This window comes from Labrus mixtus, chromosome 22 (assembly GCF_963584025.1).
Source record: "Labrus mixtus chromosome 22, fLabMix1.1, whole genome shotgun sequence".
Taxonomy (NCBI): Eukaryota; Metazoa; Chordata; class Actinopteri; order Labriformes; family Labridae; genus Labrus; species Labrus mixtus.
In genome coordinates this window covers 163,981-182,812 of record NC_083633.1, presented here as the reverse complement: position 1 = coordinate 182,812, position 18,832 = coordinate 163,981, and the positions used below count along the sequence as shown (strand labels likewise).

Genomic DNA, 18,832 nt, shown 5'->3' with positions numbered 1-18,832 from the left:
CATGGTCAGTTTTGTTTGTAAATTGTGGAAATATTTTTTTTATGTCAGCAGTTGTTTTCTCTTTCTGGCTCCGAGAGTAAATCTTTGCAATGACCACGAGCAGCAAACTGAGACAGACTGTTTCTGAAACACTGGGAGAACAATCGTTGGAGAACGGCAGCTGGAGAAACGTATGTACAGTGAACTGAGAGCATCTTCAAACAGGACCACATTCATTCATTCATTCTGATGAATCCATTAAAGTCACTGTTTGTAATATAGATTTAAGTAGTTTCAAAGATATTAGTCACATTCAAAGGACTGGTGGAGTGCTTTTTTTTTTTAATCTTGTTGCTTCATGTGTAAGTGTTGTGTGTTTCAGGTCTACTAGTTGTTCTGGAGATATGCATGTTTCTCTTGATGGAGATACATTTCATTTGGCTTTGTGTTCATTTCTGATGAAGTTTTCTTTGCATTTCTTGTAGTTTTGAATGTAAATCTTGTTCCACTTTGTATTTCAATGATTGTAATTTGCATTTATTTGAGTCTTGAATGTAATTATTCTAGTCTTCATAAATGCATTTCTTAGAGATTTCAATGATTTTTTTTTCTTTTTAAAAGTTTCAAACACTTCTTTGTTGAAATTTGAACGTTTTTTAATAGTCTGCATTTATTTATTTATTGTAGTTTCATGTGCATAACCTTGAGTTTTATATTTCCTTGTTTAGTTTTGTGTGCATTACTTTCAGACTTAGAGTTTTGATTGATCCTTGTGGAGTTTGAATGTATTTCTTGTAGAGTTTGTCTTCTTCAGGTGTTTTGGTATATATTTGTATGCTCACTTTAAAAGCTCCACATTGGGATGGACAAAGTCGACCAACAGTGTCTTTACATGACAAAATATTCCTTAAAAACAAAACAGCACTTCATATTTTATGACTCACCGCAGTTTGTCCATATGTCCCTCAGCTGGACATAAATGTCTAGACATCCTGCAGGATGTTTCCTGACTAATAACTATTGACCTTCTCTGATCAAGAATCATTTGAAACACCATCCAGGGCACTAACATGTATCACACCTTTAGGGGAACACAAACAAGACAAGCCTGGACTTACTTACTCAACTCAGTTTATTTACAGAGTATTTGAAGAGCCATGTATGTAAATGTACTGAAATCACCAACAGAACTCTTCTTTTGTTTTACACACGGGAAGCGGATTCATCAGTTGAGCTCTCAATCTTTTGATCTAGATGCTTTAAAAATTCCAGTGAGTGACTGTTTCTTGATTTTCCAGAGCTGTCAAAGTCCAACAGTGAAACAATAAATTAACCGGGTTTTAAGCTGTATCCACCTCACAGACTGGAGTCAGAAACGGTTAATAACTCTGGGTGAGGGCAGGACACAGACAAATCTAGCAACACAAACAAAGCCTGCCATAATCCAATGAGAAGCAAGAGCAGAGATCAACCAAAGAAAAGAGGCTGAACGGAAATAGTTTCACTACAAAACACTGTAACAGTCCTCCCTCCAATCAGACTGGAGCAGGAATCTGATGTTGTCACTCCTCCGGTCCATCAATACATTTTAAAAGGAAAGTTTTAGACACCCTAAAAACATGATAGCATGATAAGGATCTTTAGTCAGATCGATCACTTCTCTCCTGCTTCCACAACGCCCAATCAGATGAATCCACTTGCATAATCACAGATAAGTATCTTAATGAGCAACAACTTGTGAGAATGACAAAACTGCACAAAAAAAAGGCCTTAACTTTCCCTTTAAAGTCCACTCTACAGCCCAGCTCTCACACACACTGTATCCTAGTATCAGTTGAGTTACAGTTCATGCCTTTAACACTGAAAATCAAATGGAGAACAGGCCACAGAGAGCATGGACAGGGTTAAAAAAACAAGATAAAAACCACTCAGAGGCCTCCACCCTTTAAGAAAGCACATTTTCAACATCAAGAATGTGTGTTCTATCACGCACAAGGTGTTGGGAACCGCTTTTTTTAAGAATGTGGAAGTAATCTGCTCACCCTCCCCAAACTGTCTGTTTGAAAAAAAAAGAAGCCCGACTGAAGATGAATGTAATATAACTAAATCCAATGTCCACGACTGAACAGAGGAACATTTTAATCATACAGGTTCTAAAAGGATCAAAATGTGAAGTGAAAAATGGACTGTTAAAGGCTATGCCCTCACCTTAAAGGCTTCAGTCATCTAATCACACACTAACCTGCCTTTTCTATCGAAGACCAATAAGCCGTGGGAAAATAAGGAAATAAAAAAAGGTATAAAATGATAACTGCTAGCCATGGACTAAATGCTAATAAAACATTTCTCTAAACTCAGCTCAGGGGCATCACTGAGATCATCTTACAGTACACATGTTTGAAACTCACTCTGCTGTCTGTAAGACAAAGTGTTTAGCCTGTTTTTATCACTGTCTTATTAGTTTCTTAAAAGTATTTTTACTCAACTTAAAGGGTGAAACCCAATGTGGAATTTAAATAGTCGCTTTCATGACAATTTTTTGCATCATCATTGCTGTGATTTGTTTCACCTCAGTCCCCCATGTACGCTTAAGATGATACTCATGTACATTAGTCAGTAAGCAACGTTTTCAATGATGTAATGTTTGTACGGAAATCTTCCCTCCTTGTCGACTGTAAGAGCTACTCTCCAAAACTCATCGTATTCCCTAAAAAGAGCAAAGAGAAACTTCATCATTCCTTACCATAAAGAAAGATGTGAACTCTCGATGGGATGACATAACCAAAGGTGTCATCTCTGCTTGAAGACGTACAGATGGCCACAAAAAAATACATGTGTTAAAAAGAAGAACAGCTTTAATGCATGAATATATCATTTGCAACCGTACCAGTGTGTGCCTCATTCAGGGCAACATATTGCATGTTATTTTTAAGACTGGAGTGGGGAGGGTGTCATTCTGAGTCCATGCATTTAAATAGCAACATAGGGGGGAAAAAAGCTAACACACACACATAACGCTTCTCAGAGAGGAAGATAAGTCACCCAGAGGTTTGCAGCAGTAAATCTTGTCTTTCAAATAGATTTGGACAAATAATCTTTTTTTTTTGCCTTTTTGTGTGTGTGTGTGTGTGTGTGTGTGTGTGTGTGTGTGTGTGTGTGTGTGTGTGTGTGTGTGTGTCCGTACAATTCAAATGTTGACAGAATAGAAGTACATTTTTGTGGATCACATTCAGTCGCCTCGTCTCTCTTCTTTAATCACTCTTGCCCGCGTAGTTCCTGGTCCATGATCGGGCTGCGGGGGAGAGAAAGGTAAAAATAGTAGTTGAGGGTGAGAGTGTGGGGGGGGGGGGGGTGCAGGGCTGTGGAGAGGTGTTGCAGAGTTTACCCAGATGCAAACTCCCACGAAGACTACAGCCTTTTTATTGACTTTATTTAAATACTCAGTATTTGTTCTGAACAGTCAAAGGTTTAGAGAGCGTTTTATGCAAAAAAAGCCATTAAGGATTATATTCATCGTCAACAAATCAGATAACTCTTTTCTTAATTCACAGACTTCTACACTGGTACTTCAATTCTCAAAATCGTTTTCCTGCGGGCCTCTTTCCCGCATGTCATTCCCCACTCTCTCTCTCCCTGATTTTCAACTCTATCCACTGTCCTATCTCTCCATTAAAGGCCCAAAAAGCCCAAAAATAAATCTTTAAAAAAAAAAAGAATAATGAACCGAGGGATGGTTACTCATTATTTTGTCAATGAACTTGAACTTCTCTTTTGTTAATCCCTGTGTACTTGTCACCTATGTTCTGATAATGTTCTAGCTTAACTGACTTCAGAGATTGTGTTGGTCATATTTTACTTATGATTTGCAATAACTTATTTATTTAAAAAATCACAGACAGATTCATGTATATGTCGTCTGTTGTATAATCCAAGAGGAGGTGCAGGGGATCGTCAGATTTTTATTTCAGAGTTCTGTTTGACCGGCTCATGTGTGTTCCTTTGTACTGTTGCACTAAAAGTAAAAAGGTGCACGTGGTGGCTGGCGCTCCAGTGTGTGTGCAGCACAGTACTGTATGTGTGCGATGCTCACAGCAGAGACAGGAACAAGTAGCTGCAGCTACATAAAGAGAGTCTCTCTCTCTATATACTTGGGCGGCCCGCCCAGGTATCGCCTATGTGTGGGAAACACTGCAGCCCATTCTAATACGTAACAGGGGGGGCTGGTGCTCTCGGACTCTGGTGTAGCTCAATGTGCAGAAATAGGGTCTGAGTGGTTTAGCTCTGTGTATATATCATCTGACACTTAATTTCACCAGTTGTTCAGATGGTTCACTATGGGTATACCAGTTTGTGCAGGTGAAGAGACGGGACTCTGTTTCTGCTTTGGTCAAAGACAGGATTCAAGCATCCGCCAAAAGCGGGTGTTTTGTGTGGTGTCATTATGAATGTGCCTTCCAGCCAGGCAGCCATAACTCTATCAGAAGCAGGCTGCGGCTGTCTGACTCAAGGTCAAATGAGCGGCTGTAAATACTGTAAACTCGCTACAATGCAACTGATAAATGCAGCTAGTGGTCGCTCCGCTAAAGCCAATAAACACAATCTATTTCAAACAAATTCTTCACATTCAAAGCCCCCAGTTATTTTTCAGTGGAAAGGCCTTTTATTTTGAAACAACGATACTGGAAATCAGCTTAGGAATTCAGCCGTTATAACAGATGTTTGAAAATACAAACAAGGAAGCAGAAAAGAAACGGCACCTCTCACCACACAGATTCTGTTCACCGCTACAAGTACTGAGAACTTTACACACTGATGTTTAAAAACATCTTTTTGTGGTCTGATGAACTGAACACAAATATTCAGAGATACACATTTCTCTGGGCTCATGCACACACCAGTTGTGTATTACATCGCAGGCTTGTTTGAGGGGCAGCGGGGGTCATAGCATGTTGATATAAAGTGAAACTCACACTTTTTAGCAGTCACCTACATGGCTGTGATTACTCTCTTCATTTAGGCTCACGTGACTTTAATACAATTAAAACCACTGTCATCTGTGGCGCTCATTTTCATCAGGAGGATAATAAATCCGGCTGTGAGACTACTTTGTTCAGTACACACAACTTCAGGTGCACTTACTAATATTAGTTAATTGTTAAAGCCGTTGATATGTGATACATCTAACTATGTTGTTCCACAAACACATCTGATTGTCCGATTTGATTTTAAAATTAAATGTACAAAAATCACTACAGGAGCCACTGCAGTGTATTAATTCATATTTAATAAGTTATTTTCCTACAAATTGATCCACTGGGTTATCCAACCTGCATGGTGCTACTAGAACATTCACAACATGAGGGATAACTACACTTAGTTGCTATGGCTATGACTGAACTGGCAATTTGTTAAAACTCCATTCAAGAGACAAAAGATGAACACTCTAAATACTCCCATCATGCGACACAGACCAATCATTTCTGCCGTCTAACACAGTGCTTTGCATATGTAAACACATTTTTCTACATCTGATCCTGAGTGTGTAAATGACAGGTAGTAAAATAATTCATCCTCACCTGTCTCTATGGCGATGCCTTCGTTTTTCTTCCACTGTTCTGCGACATCATTTGCCAGGGGGTCGTCTGGATTGGGAGCACTTAATAATGCCTGAATAGATAGCAACACTGTACGGATCTGCAAGGCTGGAGACCATTTATCTGGAGGGTGGGAAGTTCAGAAAAAGATGCAAAGACAGAGAAAAACTCTTAGACGGTCAAATTTGCAATTAAGGAGACTTTAAAGTGACATGGCATAAGTATACGTGTGCAATAAAGAGCAAATCTGCAATAATTAGCAAATGGAAAAGATGCTGAGCAGCAACCATCAGCGCTGAGAACCGAGAAAGACCCCCCTTGTCCTAATGCAACTTCACAATGGAAAAAAACTATCTGTTTTAGGAAATGACAACAATATAGCAAAAGCTAATTGCAAACTTTTAGCCCAGAACAGTTCACCTTAAAAATACTCCTGATGCAGTATTTTTTAATTATTACCCTAATAAGATGGCCGACCCCTCTGTTGTCTGGTCTGCCTTTGCCAATAAACATGAGCTTAAGTTGTTTACCTCCAAACTTGATTCAATGGTTGTAATCAGCTTTCTGAGCCTCACAACCTTGCATTGTGCAAATATAAGCAGCAGATTTTCAGCCATTTCATGATATAAATAGTTTATTCTCAATCTTTAGACATAATTTGTTTGAGATAGAGAATAAAACTGTCCTTCTATGCCTTACTCTGTTTTCTGTAGTAAAATGTTATTCAGATTATAACGGGTTTCCGATATCTTATCTGTAAGGTGTTAGGTCAACACCATATGATTTCCACTTTTAGAGACATGATAGTAAATGCCCGGGCATTTAGTTTTTGAGATGTGGATTAGTGAATTAGTGAATTAGTCTAACATATTTACATTTATTATTGTCCGACTTTACTACTTCCAGAATATAAAATAGGAATTGCCACATGCTTGTATATTGTACTCGTTAGTAATCACTAACTGCAGCTTTCACTGTTTGTAATATGTGCACATTTGTTCTCATATCAAGGTTTGAAACTGCAAGAAAAAAATAGCTCACGTTATGGAAATATGGTTACACATAGATTCCACCCAAAAATAACCTCAATGAAGATATCAACAGTTTTGCTAATTAATTGGTACTTACCTTTCAAAATGTCTAAACATATTCTTCCCAGTTTGTCAACATTTGGGTGGTAGATTTTGGTCATGAATCGCACTTTGGGAGCTGCCATGGGATACTCTTCTGGAAGAAATAGTTCAAGTTTAAATGTGCCTCCTTCAAATGGAGAGTCTTGAGGCCCTGCAATGACCACATGGAAGTAACGTGCATTTTCTTCATCAGGTGTAGCTGTGATCCCTGGAACAGGCTCTGCCATCAACCGCTGTGTCTCCTGAGCGTGGTTAGAATGGGGGATACGTATTGACACTGTAAATAACTTTTCAAAGTTTAAAACACTGATGTAGGAAACAATCAACAAATGGTATAGTTTCAAAAATGTCTGAAAAACTACAAGAAATGTCCACCATTAATATTCACCACAAGGTAAAAAGTAGTTTCTTAGAATTGTTTGTCAAACTGCCTAAAATATCCAACATCACAGAACAGAACAGTTTTCCATGACATAATACTAACCAGTAAAGACTCACATGTAGTGATGTTAACAACTGAATGTCAAGCATATTGACTTGAAAGGGTTCAAATAAATACATCATTTTAAAAGATGCCAATTTCATTGTATCAATCCACTTACTGATTTTACCTCTATATTCACATTATCAGTGGAATTACTCAAATTAATTGAATAAGTACAGTAGACTTTTGTTCGTTCATTGGAATTGCATAATTTCACTGTAAACTAGAAAACTAATTGTGCTGCATTACGAGAAGCTCGACTACATTAGAAAGAAAGAAAGAAAAAGTGAAGAATGATTGTCATATTTCTTAATTTAGTCAAGCAGGTGCAGTGAAACATCTGCAGTCAACAGGAAGAACCCCAGTTTGAGCTTTTTTTTGTAAATGCCATTGTTTACTTCGTTAAAACATATGACAGCTTGGTTGTTTTGTGAAAGCCTGCTTAAAGAAAATGCTGCTGGATGTGGTAGAAAAGGCTGATCGCGCCCACTCCTGGGCCGGGCCCAGAGGAGCTGCGCTAAGGTTGAGGAGGGACACCGCAACGCAACAGGCCTTAAGTGCATACTAACTTATTCAATTCATTTAACACAAGAAAATCGATACTATCGATTCCAATCATTTATGGACATTTCAATAGTTTTGACTACAGGGGGAAGTTCTCACGCCAGTGCCAGACATGTGTTGTTTCCAATCACTAAAGCTACCGCTGCTAGCCTTGCTAACTTAGAACCCATTCATATGGCAACTGAGACAAATTCTCATAATTTGTTAATTCATGCCACATATTGGCAACCCAGTGTAATTTAGACTCAATTTAAGTATTTGACAACTCATTTACTCGTACATAGATATAACATCACAACACAGCAGACGAGCGAAAACGGAAATGGAAAACAAAACACTTGCAATAATGGACAAGCGAGCTAGCTTGATAACTAGCTCGAAAAGAGCTAATTGTGTTAGCCGCGCTAACGTTAGGCTTCACGTTATATGGAAATAATGGTACGTCACTATTTCCGATAAATAATCTTTAAGATAACCACATACAAGCCCATTGTTATATATGTGCAGTGTCCGGTGTAAAGTGTACCTTAATAATCCTACGAGGCAAACCGGCCATCTTGTGTTAGCTATTATATTTATAGCCGTGGACTCGCCTTCTCTTAAGGTTGGATTGACTGAGCTGCCGGGGCGGGGCGGGGACACAAAACTTGCTCTTCCGGATGCTGCAGATGACGTAAGAAAATATGCTCGTCCTCAAAATGGTCTGTGTTAAAAAAAAAAAAACAGATTTCACTTGTATCTTAACATCTACATTTCTGTGAGATGCTACATATATATGTTCTCTTTTTTACCGCAAGCCTTGACATAAAAGGTTTATTGATCTTTTAATATGTTTGATCGCACTTAAAATACATTCTGTTCAATCTTTTTGTTATGATAAAAAGCATGTATCTATCGTGATAAATAAGAAGTCTCAATACACATTTAAATAGTTAAGTTGCAAAAATAATTACAATAAGGAACCTTTATTTCACCTATAACTTTGCACATTTGACAATTCATGTCTTTGGGTTTGAGGTTCATAGCATTGATGTTTCTTGGGCAGTTTCTTCTTCTCAGCCCTGGTCATTTACTATTATCTCTTGAGCTTGAATTAATAATGTAGGAGGCTTTGATTTGATACAACTTCAGTCAATAATATGACATCCGTAGCATAGAAAAACTTTCTAACTTTTAATACTTGTTCGATGCCATCTATTGGATGCATGTTTCATTTCTGATTTAAGAACATCTAAATGACAAAAAACTGCTATTATCATAAATGCTTATGATTCAAATATCTTAAGAATATGACAGTTTTAAAGGGAGATTATTAATAAGATTATTGCCAAGAGAAGTTAAATGACATGAGCAAAACACAAGGATGTATAAAGAATATTTACCGTTTTGCAAACAGATATTAAAAATAAAAATACTTGCACCAGCCAGGTACAACTTATATGAAAATGCCTTTAAAAATAATGCAGTAAATCTGTGCACAGTTATTGAGCCATATTACTCTTCTTTGGCAGCAGCAGCAGCACTGACTTAAAAACAACTCATCAGAACCAACTTTATATTTAACAGTTTATTATACATTATTGTGACAAGAACACAAACACAAATCATATGAAGTTTTGTGAATTGAATTATCTGTCCTTGGGGGGATCCTTCTTCCTGCGTCTCATGTGGTACCTGTGAACAGTGGAAGAGCGAAATCAAAATTGACCAATAACATAAAAAGCATAATTGAGAAGTTGTTGTATTTTCTTTCAGCTTTCACACTCAGCCTTACAGGTACTTATGATGCAGGTATACATTTTTATGGTGTATAGAAGAAACAGCACTTTAGCAGATCAATCAAGCTCTCAGTGGTCTCTGTTTTTACCCATTACAACGTATCTTCTACAACAGCTACATTAAATTAAATGTGAACTTGGTTGCAATCCAAATAAGTAGTAGGGGAAATTAATCCAGAACAGTGAATAACTGTAAAAACTGTGAATGCACAACTGTACTGTTCACTGCAAAGACATCAAATACCAGCAAACATATGCAGTCAAATCTCTTCACTATATAAAGCCAACCTTTGAGAGCACTGAGGTGTTAGGGGGCCTGAATCAGTGCTGTGTGTACTTACTGTCCTACAGGATACCAGCGGTGTTTGGTGGTGAAAAACATCTTGCTCAGCTCCTCTATGGTGGGACCCTTCTTATCCTTCAGAACCTCCATGCTCAGACTAGCCTTTAAGACCTGGTCGTGGGTCTCAGCCGGGTTGGACAGGGGGTCTGGCCGCTGTATAGGCTGCAAAGATTAAAAGTCAAGAACAAATCTTTCTTTTTTAAAAAACAAACAAAAGAGTAATGTTTATTAAGATTATGGTAATCCTGCAACAATTCCCTTCAATATTTTAGAGTTTAAACGCATATATTTCATGACACCGTACATGCTGGATAGCAGTATGAAGAAACATTTCTGGTAACTCCTGTTTGTTTGCAGTTCCATGTTACTTCGTCTTGTCACACATTTCCTCTTCAAATAAGGCAGAAGTGATACCTGAAGATTTTTTTAAATTTAGAAATTAGAGCCTCTAATTTCTCTCTCTTGTGAAAAAACATTCAAGACCATGACATCATTGGGGATTAGAATTTGTCATCAGATAAGTGACACATGGATATTTATAGGGCCCTAAAGCTTTCTCTTACCTGGGTCAGTTCATAGGGAATGTCCACAGGGGGATGGTAGCATACTATGGTTTTTCCATCTGAAGTCACGCCGAGTTCCACATTACTAAACGAAAAGAAAATGTTTATGTGATATCTTTATAACAAATTGATCATTTTCAAACATTTGAATAAATGAATCATCTGCAGTTGGACCAAAGACTGTAGGCGAGAAATCCACAATACCTCAAAATATATACAAGCTTGACAGAACAATGAGCACCAGTGAATTCACACATTTGTCATGGGTTTGTGAACATTCTGATTATTTCCTTTCAAATAATGATCAAAAATTAGTTAATATTCTGAGTTTATTTAGTCCATAACTATCATACCCTCACATACCAACTTTATGACTACAGCATTTAATTAATTTAAAAAAATGTTTTTAAATTCAGTTAGCTTTAATGGCATGAATGTGACAATATTTCCAAAGCATTTAATAACAAAGAATACAATAGAATAATAATGATTAATTATGGTTAATTATGGAATGAAACATACATAACATAAATATAAACATAAAATCAAATCAAATGTATAAAAGTACAATTGCACAGCAAAACCAAATGTACAAGTTGTAACGTTTGTTGCAGCCCATTGATTACAATATACAACTCAACTCAAACCTAAAAGCTCCCATAATGACTGAATAATAATAATAATAATAATAATAATAATAATGTAGACTTAGTCTGACTTCACAGTTTTTCACATACCAGTTAGGACTTTCAAGTGAAGGACCACTGATACTGGACTTGTGTCGCATTGGCACCAAACATGCTGCAACAGAGAAGCAAACAGGGGAGACTCACTTATGATGCATCACATCTGAAAGTACAAATCCGAAGAAGACCACTAATATTATCTAACACAGGCAAACTAGTGTTGTGACAACATCTAACAAATATGTGTTTGATATTTACAAGTGGGTTCTAAGTGTTTGCAATAAACTTCCCATTATTCATTGGCATTAAACGCTCCGTTTCCATTCTTTAAACAAAGATGTCCTTGTTGATTTGAACTAGAAATAATACTGTTGTTTGTGTAACACTTAATGCTAGCTAAAGCCTGTGTATTCCCAAGGTTAGCCTCTGTCAGCTTCTACCTCCACCGTGATGCGTTCACGGTTTAAATCAAAAACCAACAAATGTACAAACAAAAATGTGATTATAGGATAGCAATGCAAACTTACTTTGTGCAAGTCGTACAGTGTTAGCGTTGGAAAGTCGCGTTACTAAACAGTGTAGCTTACAAAGATGACCCGCCGCCATGCTCATTTCAGTTATTGGAGGGTGTGCATCACTATTATAGTTCCGTGTTAGCACTAACTACTCAGCGTTCGTTCCACTTTTAAAAGACCCAAGTATCCAAGTCTACCATTATACCCTGGTTCCTAACAACTCATTAATACACATTAACCTTTAGTTTAAGTTTTATTCTAAATTGAAACATATTAAAACACCCTTTCTGAATGCTAGTGTTTGTTTCAGGTTATATAGCATCAGAGTATAATATTGGAAATGGAACATTTTACTATATCAGCTTCCTAATAAACATCTCACAAAAAGTAAGGAAATTTGTGTTTGGTATATTATCTTTGTTGTAACAATGCTTCTTGGCAATAAATCTTATACCGTTGGAAAGCCTTTTATATGGTGTCACATTTGTAAGGATTGTGCTATATTATAAGTATAAAATATTATTTTACTTTGAAGGTGGCAGGTCCAAAGGAAAAAGAAAGACTGACATGATCAACTGTTTTTATTTATTGGTTGAACATGTATATTTTAAAGAGTTTATCATTTCTCAATACTTTGGCCAGATGTGAGTCCACAGGCTTTTTTCAATATTTCATATTACCAAAGATGACTACCAGGAAACCCAGGTATGCAATGTCAAGAGTACACATTGTCATGTGAAAATAGTCTTAGTCGCAGAAAGCATCTGTAAATGCACAAAGAATGGCAAAATGAAACAGATGTAAAAGAAACATAAAACATTTTAACAGAGTCGTTTCAAATATTTCAATCACTGGATCAAAAAAAAAATCTTGGAAGTCTTCCCTTATAGAAATATAAGAAACCTTTTCTTGTGTTTTTCACACATCTATGAGTATGCATCCACTCTGTTGTTTTCTGCAGCAAACAAGCTGAACACGTTTTTTCAGCGCTTGTAGTTTGGTTGGCATTCTGGTAAATCTTTCAAATCCTTCATGAATGCAGCTTTCATTTATTCAAATCCATTTTCCATGAACTGCTCAATGAGAAGGGCACCAGCAAGCAGCAGCCTCAGTGTTTCCCGGGAATCCTCAGTTTATTCAAATTTACAGTTAGTTGATGAATCCAGGACACCACTAGGAGACCTCCATCTGTGCTGTGGCTGCTGAACTCGATGCCTGTGATCCTGCGTTTACCACAAGGCGCTCTCGATTGCCGAACACCTCAGCCACTAAAGACAAAAAATAAAAAAACACAGCTTTTATAAATCTAACAACTGAGCTCATAAAAAGGTCAGGCATGTTTCTTTAAGAATGAAATGTCAAATCATTTAACTTTTAACTTGTTTTTGAGGTGTCATGTGAAGAAGACATCCAGTGAACTATACCTGTTGCAACATCACTTATATCCCAAACCCGCAGGCCGTCCCTCTGTCCCCCAAAGGCGTAGACGAAGGGCTGATTAGGGCAACAGGAAGCACAGAACAGCACGCCCTGTTCACACACAGAAAAGTAACCACTACCGTCAAACATTGAATTGTCTAAATTTATTTCATAGGGATTGGTTTTCTGTGGAAGGAGAGGAAAAAATACAAGATCTTCATTTAGTGAATGCCTCACCATTTTCATGTCCCGTGAGTGCACCAGATTGGGTTTGTTGCCCAAAATGTCCCAAATCTTCACATGTTTGTCAGCTGATGCAGTGACCAGACATCCTTTAATCTGGCTGCTGAGGTCCAAACCTGCAGCAACATAAAAGAAGGTATGACACCTCTTCTGCTGTTACTGAAACCTTTAAAACAGCTCAAACAATTCAAATTATCAAGCAGACATTGTTTCAGAGACTATTTCTTATGATTGCATTATTTTTCTTTATACAGAATTCTATCCCCTTCATGAGTGCTATCCCTGCTCTTCATGAGCTACAACTACAAAAACGGACAACCACATCTACATTGAAATGAAATGGTCAAAAACGTACAAGTGATGTTAGCCCATGATTGAATCTTTCAGAATTGATTCTCCATCAACAAGCTTCTACAATCTTGTTTTTAAATCTTTGTATGAGGAACTTTTCCTATATTTGAATATATTCATGCAAACATTTCTTCCTACCTGAAACTTCCTCATCATGAGCCCTCAGTGTGAAAACTGGTTTATCGGAGCGTGCATCGAGGCAGTAGACGAATCCATCCTCTGTGCTGGCCTGAAACATGACAAACAAACTCCATTGAAGCTTAGAGCTGGCTAAAGAAGAGTGTGTTGCATGATACCCGTAAAGCACACACACAAGATTCATAGTGATTGTATGTGATTGACAGGAGGCCTGAGGTGTATTAACTTCTCAATGCCCGCCCCTCTAACCAATGACAAACCAAAAAACTGAATAATAAAGACAAGACAACCAACAGATAATAAAAGTGTTACACCACTGGTTATAGTATTGTAACTCATTTGCCACTACTGAGGAGAAATTAGAGAAACCATGCTGTGTCTGTTCAAACTTTCACTTCATTTTGTAATTCAAACTTTAAATTGTAGAGTGAATGTAGAATGTTAATGGCATCTTCTAAAAAAGAAACAAGACATGGCATGCCTGGAAATCAAACTTCTCAAGGCTGAGAGGAAACCCGCTGATCTCACTCACCAGGAAATTGCACGGGGAAAAGTGGTTCCATATGAGACGCTCCACTTGACCACTAAACCTCCAGGTGCGGTAGCTGTTATCGGGACTTCGACAGTCGTACAGGACCGTTGTCCTGAATTGAGAAAATGTTAGTCAATGACTCACCAGGACAACAAAACTAAAAAAAAACATGAGTGGATTAAACTGACTTGTCGTATGATCCAGATAAAAGAGTCTGTGCCTCAAATGGGTGGAATGATAACGTCTGAACCTGAAAAACAGATTGTTTGGGTATTCAGAAGCTGAAGTCTGAACATCTGAGTATCATATTAGATCAGATTATAGATGTAACATAACAGAGTCTTTGGGTATTCAGAAGCTGAAGTATGTACTCAAACATAGGCTGTGGATTACATAAAGCATCTTGTTCCTCCATGAATACCTTATCAGTTTGTCTGTGCAGAGTCGTGGCCGGCTTGCCTTGAGTAAGATCCCACAAAATAACCGATTCATCTGCTGATCCACTGGCCAACACATTTCTAAATAAGAGGAAAAGAAATACCAAATAATGGTAAACACAAACAGTATAGAAACATTATCTGTCACAAAGTGAATTCAAATACTGACCTGACCAGTTTGTTCCAGGATAAATCCAGCACTGCATCAGTATGTCCCTCGACAGGTTCTGCTGCCGCCCCCTGAAATAAACCACAGCAGGTAGCAATAGATAGAAAACAAGACAACACATTAACTACCATCAGGGACTGGGTGTACATTGTTTAAGTCAACAACCTCTTACAAAATTAGTGAAGAATTTGAACTTAAATCAGACATAATTCATCATACTCGCCCTTGCAGGTGCTTTTGTTAGACTGTAAGGGAAACATGCGTGTACCTTCTTGCTCTTCTTCTTCTTTTTGGAGGCCTTTTTGCTCCCCAAGGAGAAGACGGGCTCTAAGCAGTCCACCACATCCAGGTCCCACACATCTATCTGAGGAGTCATGTTGCCCACAGCCGCATAGTTAGCTGTGGTGAGCACACACAGAGCAGAACAAGGTGAAGTAACAGAGCACACATTAAGTACAATGAGACACTTCTGAGGCTATTGTTAGCTCCAGGTTAAATATAGCACCTTTCAATACATCTTTCTCACCATGTCCTTCTCCAGGGTTAGGATCAAAGTTTAACCACTCCACACACAGTGGGTAAGCCGGCAGCAGAATATCATGATGCACATACAGAGAGTCCTCCTCCGAGTTATAAACTGGAAAGATAGAGATCAACCATTGAACAGATTTATGAATGATATCATCTCAAAAGTCTGGGATAAATGCTTAGTCAATACATTTAGGTTCAATTATATCATCTTGTTATGCATTGAGATTCTATTAACAGCCATAAAACAGTACTACAAATATTTACTATGGATCTCCAGATTGCAGCAGTCCTTCTCGGCCCTGCCTGTGAGGATGAGATTGTCACTGGGCTTGATTTGAAAGTCTTCTCGCTCATACTGGTCCTAAAGGGCAAAACAAACACAGCTGAGGCATCAGCCTTGGAAAGATGCAATGACTATTCAATTCTTCACAGCAAAGACAACCAGCTAGCCTTTTTGGACTTTACTTCATACGTATTTTTAAATTTCCAAATCCCTCCAATTAGCCTCAAAGTGTTAATCTGAGAATATACATTTTGATTTCAATCATATCCAGAAGACTTTACATTTTGACATTCACATGTTTGTGGTTGATTCCAGGCTATAGGAGGAACTATACATAATGTTTAGTCATTTAATCATTTTGGGGCGCTCACTGTGTCTTTGATGGTGACGTAAGGATCCTCGTCATTTGAGCTGAACACTGTGAGTCCAGCCAGACTGTCGCCCAGATTAGAGGCCACTTAAATGAAGAGAGAGACAGTAGATACTTGGTCACAATTACCACAAATTAGTTTGTGCACACCAAGTATATCCATATCTACACAAACAAACCACACTTTTCTTACCTGTATCCTCTTCATCATATTTATCCAAGCCATACTCTGCCAGCTCGTCATCTTCCTCCTGTTCTTCTTTATTCCCATCCTTTGGTGCTTCAGCAGCTTCAGTGATATTACTATTAGGATCTGAAGAAATACCTTCATCATCCTCTTCTTCCTCCTCCTCCTCAGCTGCTAGCTCCCTGATTTAGTAGAGCAAGTGAATAAATAAATAAATCTTAATAATGTCCTTCATTCAGCTCTCACTGACTGCCAGTGCTCACACTTCTTAAATTCCACTCATGATAAAGTAGAGGCACATACTGCAATGACGGTTTTAATCTTACTTACCCCAGCTCCTCTTTAGCTTCAGTGATGATGCGCTGAAGCTCCTCTTGGCTCAACTCAACCTAAAATGGGATTTAAAAAGTGTTGCTGAAGCTTTTCATCTCACGACCAATAATCCTCCAGATTTATGGGTTGTAAAAAAAAAAAAAACATGATATTTATTTTCCCTGTTCAAAATTCACTTTTGGAATCATTCAACTATGTAAAAAGTTTAGATAATGTTTCTAAAGCTAGTATCTTAAAAACATCTGCCATTCAGCTACCGCACCTTACTAATTAATCTAAGATTAAGATTTACTTTATTGATCCCGCAAGGGGAAATTTCAGTTTTTACACTCTGTAAGTCATGAACACACACACAGGCTGAAATATATACATGCAGAAACAGGATCCTATGGACATGCACTAATGGAGAGATGTCAGAGTGACGGAGCGGCACACAGCGGGCGCTCCTGAGCTGATGGTGGGGAGGGGGTTTGGTGCCTTGTTCAGCAGTGCTCAGGAGGTGATCTGTCACCTCTCCAGCTACCAGACCAACTTCCATATTTGGTCCACACTGGGACTTGAGCCGGCGACCCTCTGGTTCCCAACCCAAGTCCCTACAGACTGAGCTACTGCCGCCCCCTAAATAATGTTATTCAACAAAAACTGTTGTTTATCGTTCAATTTCAAATCAAACCAAATTATTTTGTGAAATGAAAATGCTCTTAATGTGTAAATATACATAAAAGCCAGTTAACAATGTAACTGCTCTTGACACACTGCAAGTTTTGATTTGGTCTAAACATGTTACTCGTATTCTGCCATTCTAACAATAAATGACTATCTACAATATTAGAGTTTCTAGGCTGCTGTATTTGTCTTGTTCTTTTGTGTTACCAGTTAAATGCCTAAACCCCTACAGGGACAGTGGGGGGGTCATATTTACAGTCTATGGTGGGGGTCCCCAGCGAGCTGAAAAGTTGGGACACCCCTGAAACATGTTACACAACAGTGTCTGTGCTGACACGTGTGTTAAACATTACCTAGAAAGCCACCATGAAATGTAAACGACAAAAAAGGCATTAGTCTTCATCATTTCAGTATTTTCATTAGCTGCCCTGTTGACAAATTAGCCACTGGTCGGCTAACGTTAGCGTTACTAGCCAAAATTAAACTTACTTTGTCCGGGGTTTCCTTGGCAACGCCTCTCCCCACCCATCCGACACAAGTAATCTGAGAACTCATTGTGTGAGAACAGTGTTGCTTATCAAACAAGCTCAAAAAAATCTACAAACGTGTGTTGGTTGTCAAAACTTCTTCGCTTCAGGAATGCACAGCGTGCATGTGAGCGAAAATAGACCTCGTGTCGCATCTAGATGACGTCAGAAGAGCACTGGAAATAACTGCCTGATCATAAATAAAGCATCCATGTATGTTAAACTCTCAAAACATTACATTTTAATATTTTATTTTATTGAACTATTTTTTATTTGACATTTCATATGGAAGTACCTAAGACTTTCTTTGATTTGAAAACAGCGGTTATCAAGCCACTGTTAAAAGAGAACAATCTACAAGTCAATACTGAACAATTACAGGCCTATAGAAAATCTTCCTTTTCTAAGTAAAATAATCGAAAAAGACGTTTTTCAACAGTTAAATAACTTCTTGACATTTGGCAACTGCTTTGATGTCTTCCAGTTTTATGACCCCATCACAGCACTGAGACAGCTCTGGTTAAGATGTTTAATGACATTGTTCAAACACACACTGGCAGAACCTCCATCTCAGTGCTGCATTTGAGGTGACCACAATATATTACTCGACCGATTGTAGAACAAGCCGTGAGTTCCTGGCATTGTAATAAACTGGTTTGAGTCTTACTTAAAGGACAGAGACTTCTTTGTGTCTATAACTTCAAGCTAATACTGATGGCCACTTCACATAGCAGCCTCTGTGGTGTGAATGGGTAGGTGTGTAAAAGTACTTTTAGTAGTCAGACGACTAAGCACTATACAGATTTACCAGTCCATCTTCTCTTGACCTGAAAGGCTGATGACATTCCGGCTTTTCTTCCCTCAGCTGTGATGTTTAGCTGGTCTTAAGTTGAGAGATCTGAAGGACAGACTTGATGAATGAACCTGAGACAAGAGTCACAATGAAAGAGAAATCCTCTTGTTAAATATGTGAAACCAGTTCAGCTGGTTCTTCATGTTCCTTCGAA

At 38.1% G+C, this 18,832-nt stretch overlaps 3 protein-coding genes across 3 annotated transcripts; all 3 read right to left on the bottom strand.

Annotated features, from left to right (window-relative positions):
* Positions 1–1,093: 1,093 nt before the first annotated feature.
* ube2nb (ubiquitin-conjugating enzyme E2Nb) lies at positions 1,094–8,392 on the bottom strand. Its single transcript, XM_061029383.1, has 4 exons — positions 8,281–8,392; positions 6,702–6,948; positions 5,556–5,696; positions 1,094–3,271 (listed from the first exon to the last, which is right to left on the bottom strand). Exons 1-4 carry the CDS (start codon positions 8,308–8,310, stop codon positions 3,231–3,233), a joined length of 459 nt encoding a protein of 152 aa, XP_060885366.1. The 5' UTR covers positions 8,311–8,392; the 3' UTR covers positions 1,094–3,230.
* A 914-nt stretch (positions 8,393–9,306) lies between these two features.
* mrpl42 (mitochondrial ribosomal protein L42) lies at positions 9,307–11,793 on the bottom strand. The gene is made up of 5 exons (XM_061029550.1): positions 11,652–11,793; positions 11,176–11,239; positions 10,439–10,523; positions 9,874–10,037; positions 9,307–9,428 (listed from the first exon to the last, which is right to left on the bottom strand). The coding sequence occupies exons 1-5, from the start codon at positions 11,734–11,736 to the stop codon at positions 9,383–9,385; spliced, it is 444 nt and encodes a 147-aa protein (XP_060885533.1). The 5' UTR covers positions 11,737–11,793; the 3' UTR covers positions 9,307–9,382.
* A 409-nt stretch (positions 11,794–12,202) lies between these two features.
* Positions 12,203–17,987, bottom strand: pwp1 (PWP1 homolog, endonuclein). The gene is made up of 15 exons (XM_061029549.1): positions 17,788–17,987; positions 16,630–16,688; positions 16,306–16,481; positions 16,114–16,199; positions 15,724–15,820; positions 15,455–15,565; positions 15,197–15,327; positions 14,929–14,999; positions 14,744–14,840; positions 14,511–14,572; positions 14,323–14,434; positions 13,791–13,881; positions 13,296–13,417; positions 13,064–13,169; positions 12,203–12,907 (listed from the first exon to the last, which is right to left on the bottom strand). The coding sequence occupies exons 1-15, from the start codon at positions 17,851–17,853 to the stop codon at positions 12,813–12,815; spliced, it is 1,482 nt and encodes a 493-aa protein (XP_060885532.1). The 5' UTR covers positions 17,854–17,987; the 3' UTR covers positions 12,203–12,812.
* Between the last annotated feature and the right edge of the window lie 845 nt (positions 17,988–18,832).

Bases quoted from the DNA above. Each gene is read 5' to 3' on its own strand.
- ube2nb (XM_061029383.1), bottom strand. From the start codon at position 8,310: ATGGCCGGTTTGCCTCGTAGGATTATTAAG. The intron at 6,949-8,280 runs GTACACTTTACA...AACCACGCTCAG, and splicing joins TGCCTCGTAGGATTATTAAG to GAGACACAGCGGTTGATGGC. The intron at 5,697-6,701 runs GTAAGTACCAAT...CCCACCCTCCAG, and splicing joins ATGTTTAGACATTTTGAAAG to ATAAATGGTCTCCAGCCTTG.
- mrpl42 (XM_061029550.1), bottom strand. From the start codon at position 11,736: ATGAGCATGGCGGCGGGTCATCTTTGTAAGCTACACTGTTTAGTAACG. The intron at 10,524-11,175 runs GTATGTGAAAAA...CTTTTCGTTTAG, and splicing joins TCACTTGAAAGTCCTAACTG to TAATGTGGAACTCGGCGTGA. The intron at 10,038-10,438 runs GTAAGAGAAAGC...TAATCTTTGCAG, and splicing joins TTCCCTATGAACTGACCCAG to CCTATACAGCGGCCAGACCC.
- pwp1 (XM_061029549.1), bottom strand. From the start codon at position 17,853: ATGAGTTCTCAGATTACTTGTGTCGGATGGGTGGGGAGAGGCGTTGCC. The intron at 14,435-14,510 runs GTCAGTTTAATC...TTCTCAATTCAG, and splicing joins TTATCTGGATCATACGACAA to GACAACGGTCCTGTACGACT. The intron at 13,882-14,322 runs GTGAGTGAGATC...GTCATGTTTCAG, and splicing joins TTTCCCCGTGCAATTTCCTG to GCCAGCACAGAGGATGGATT.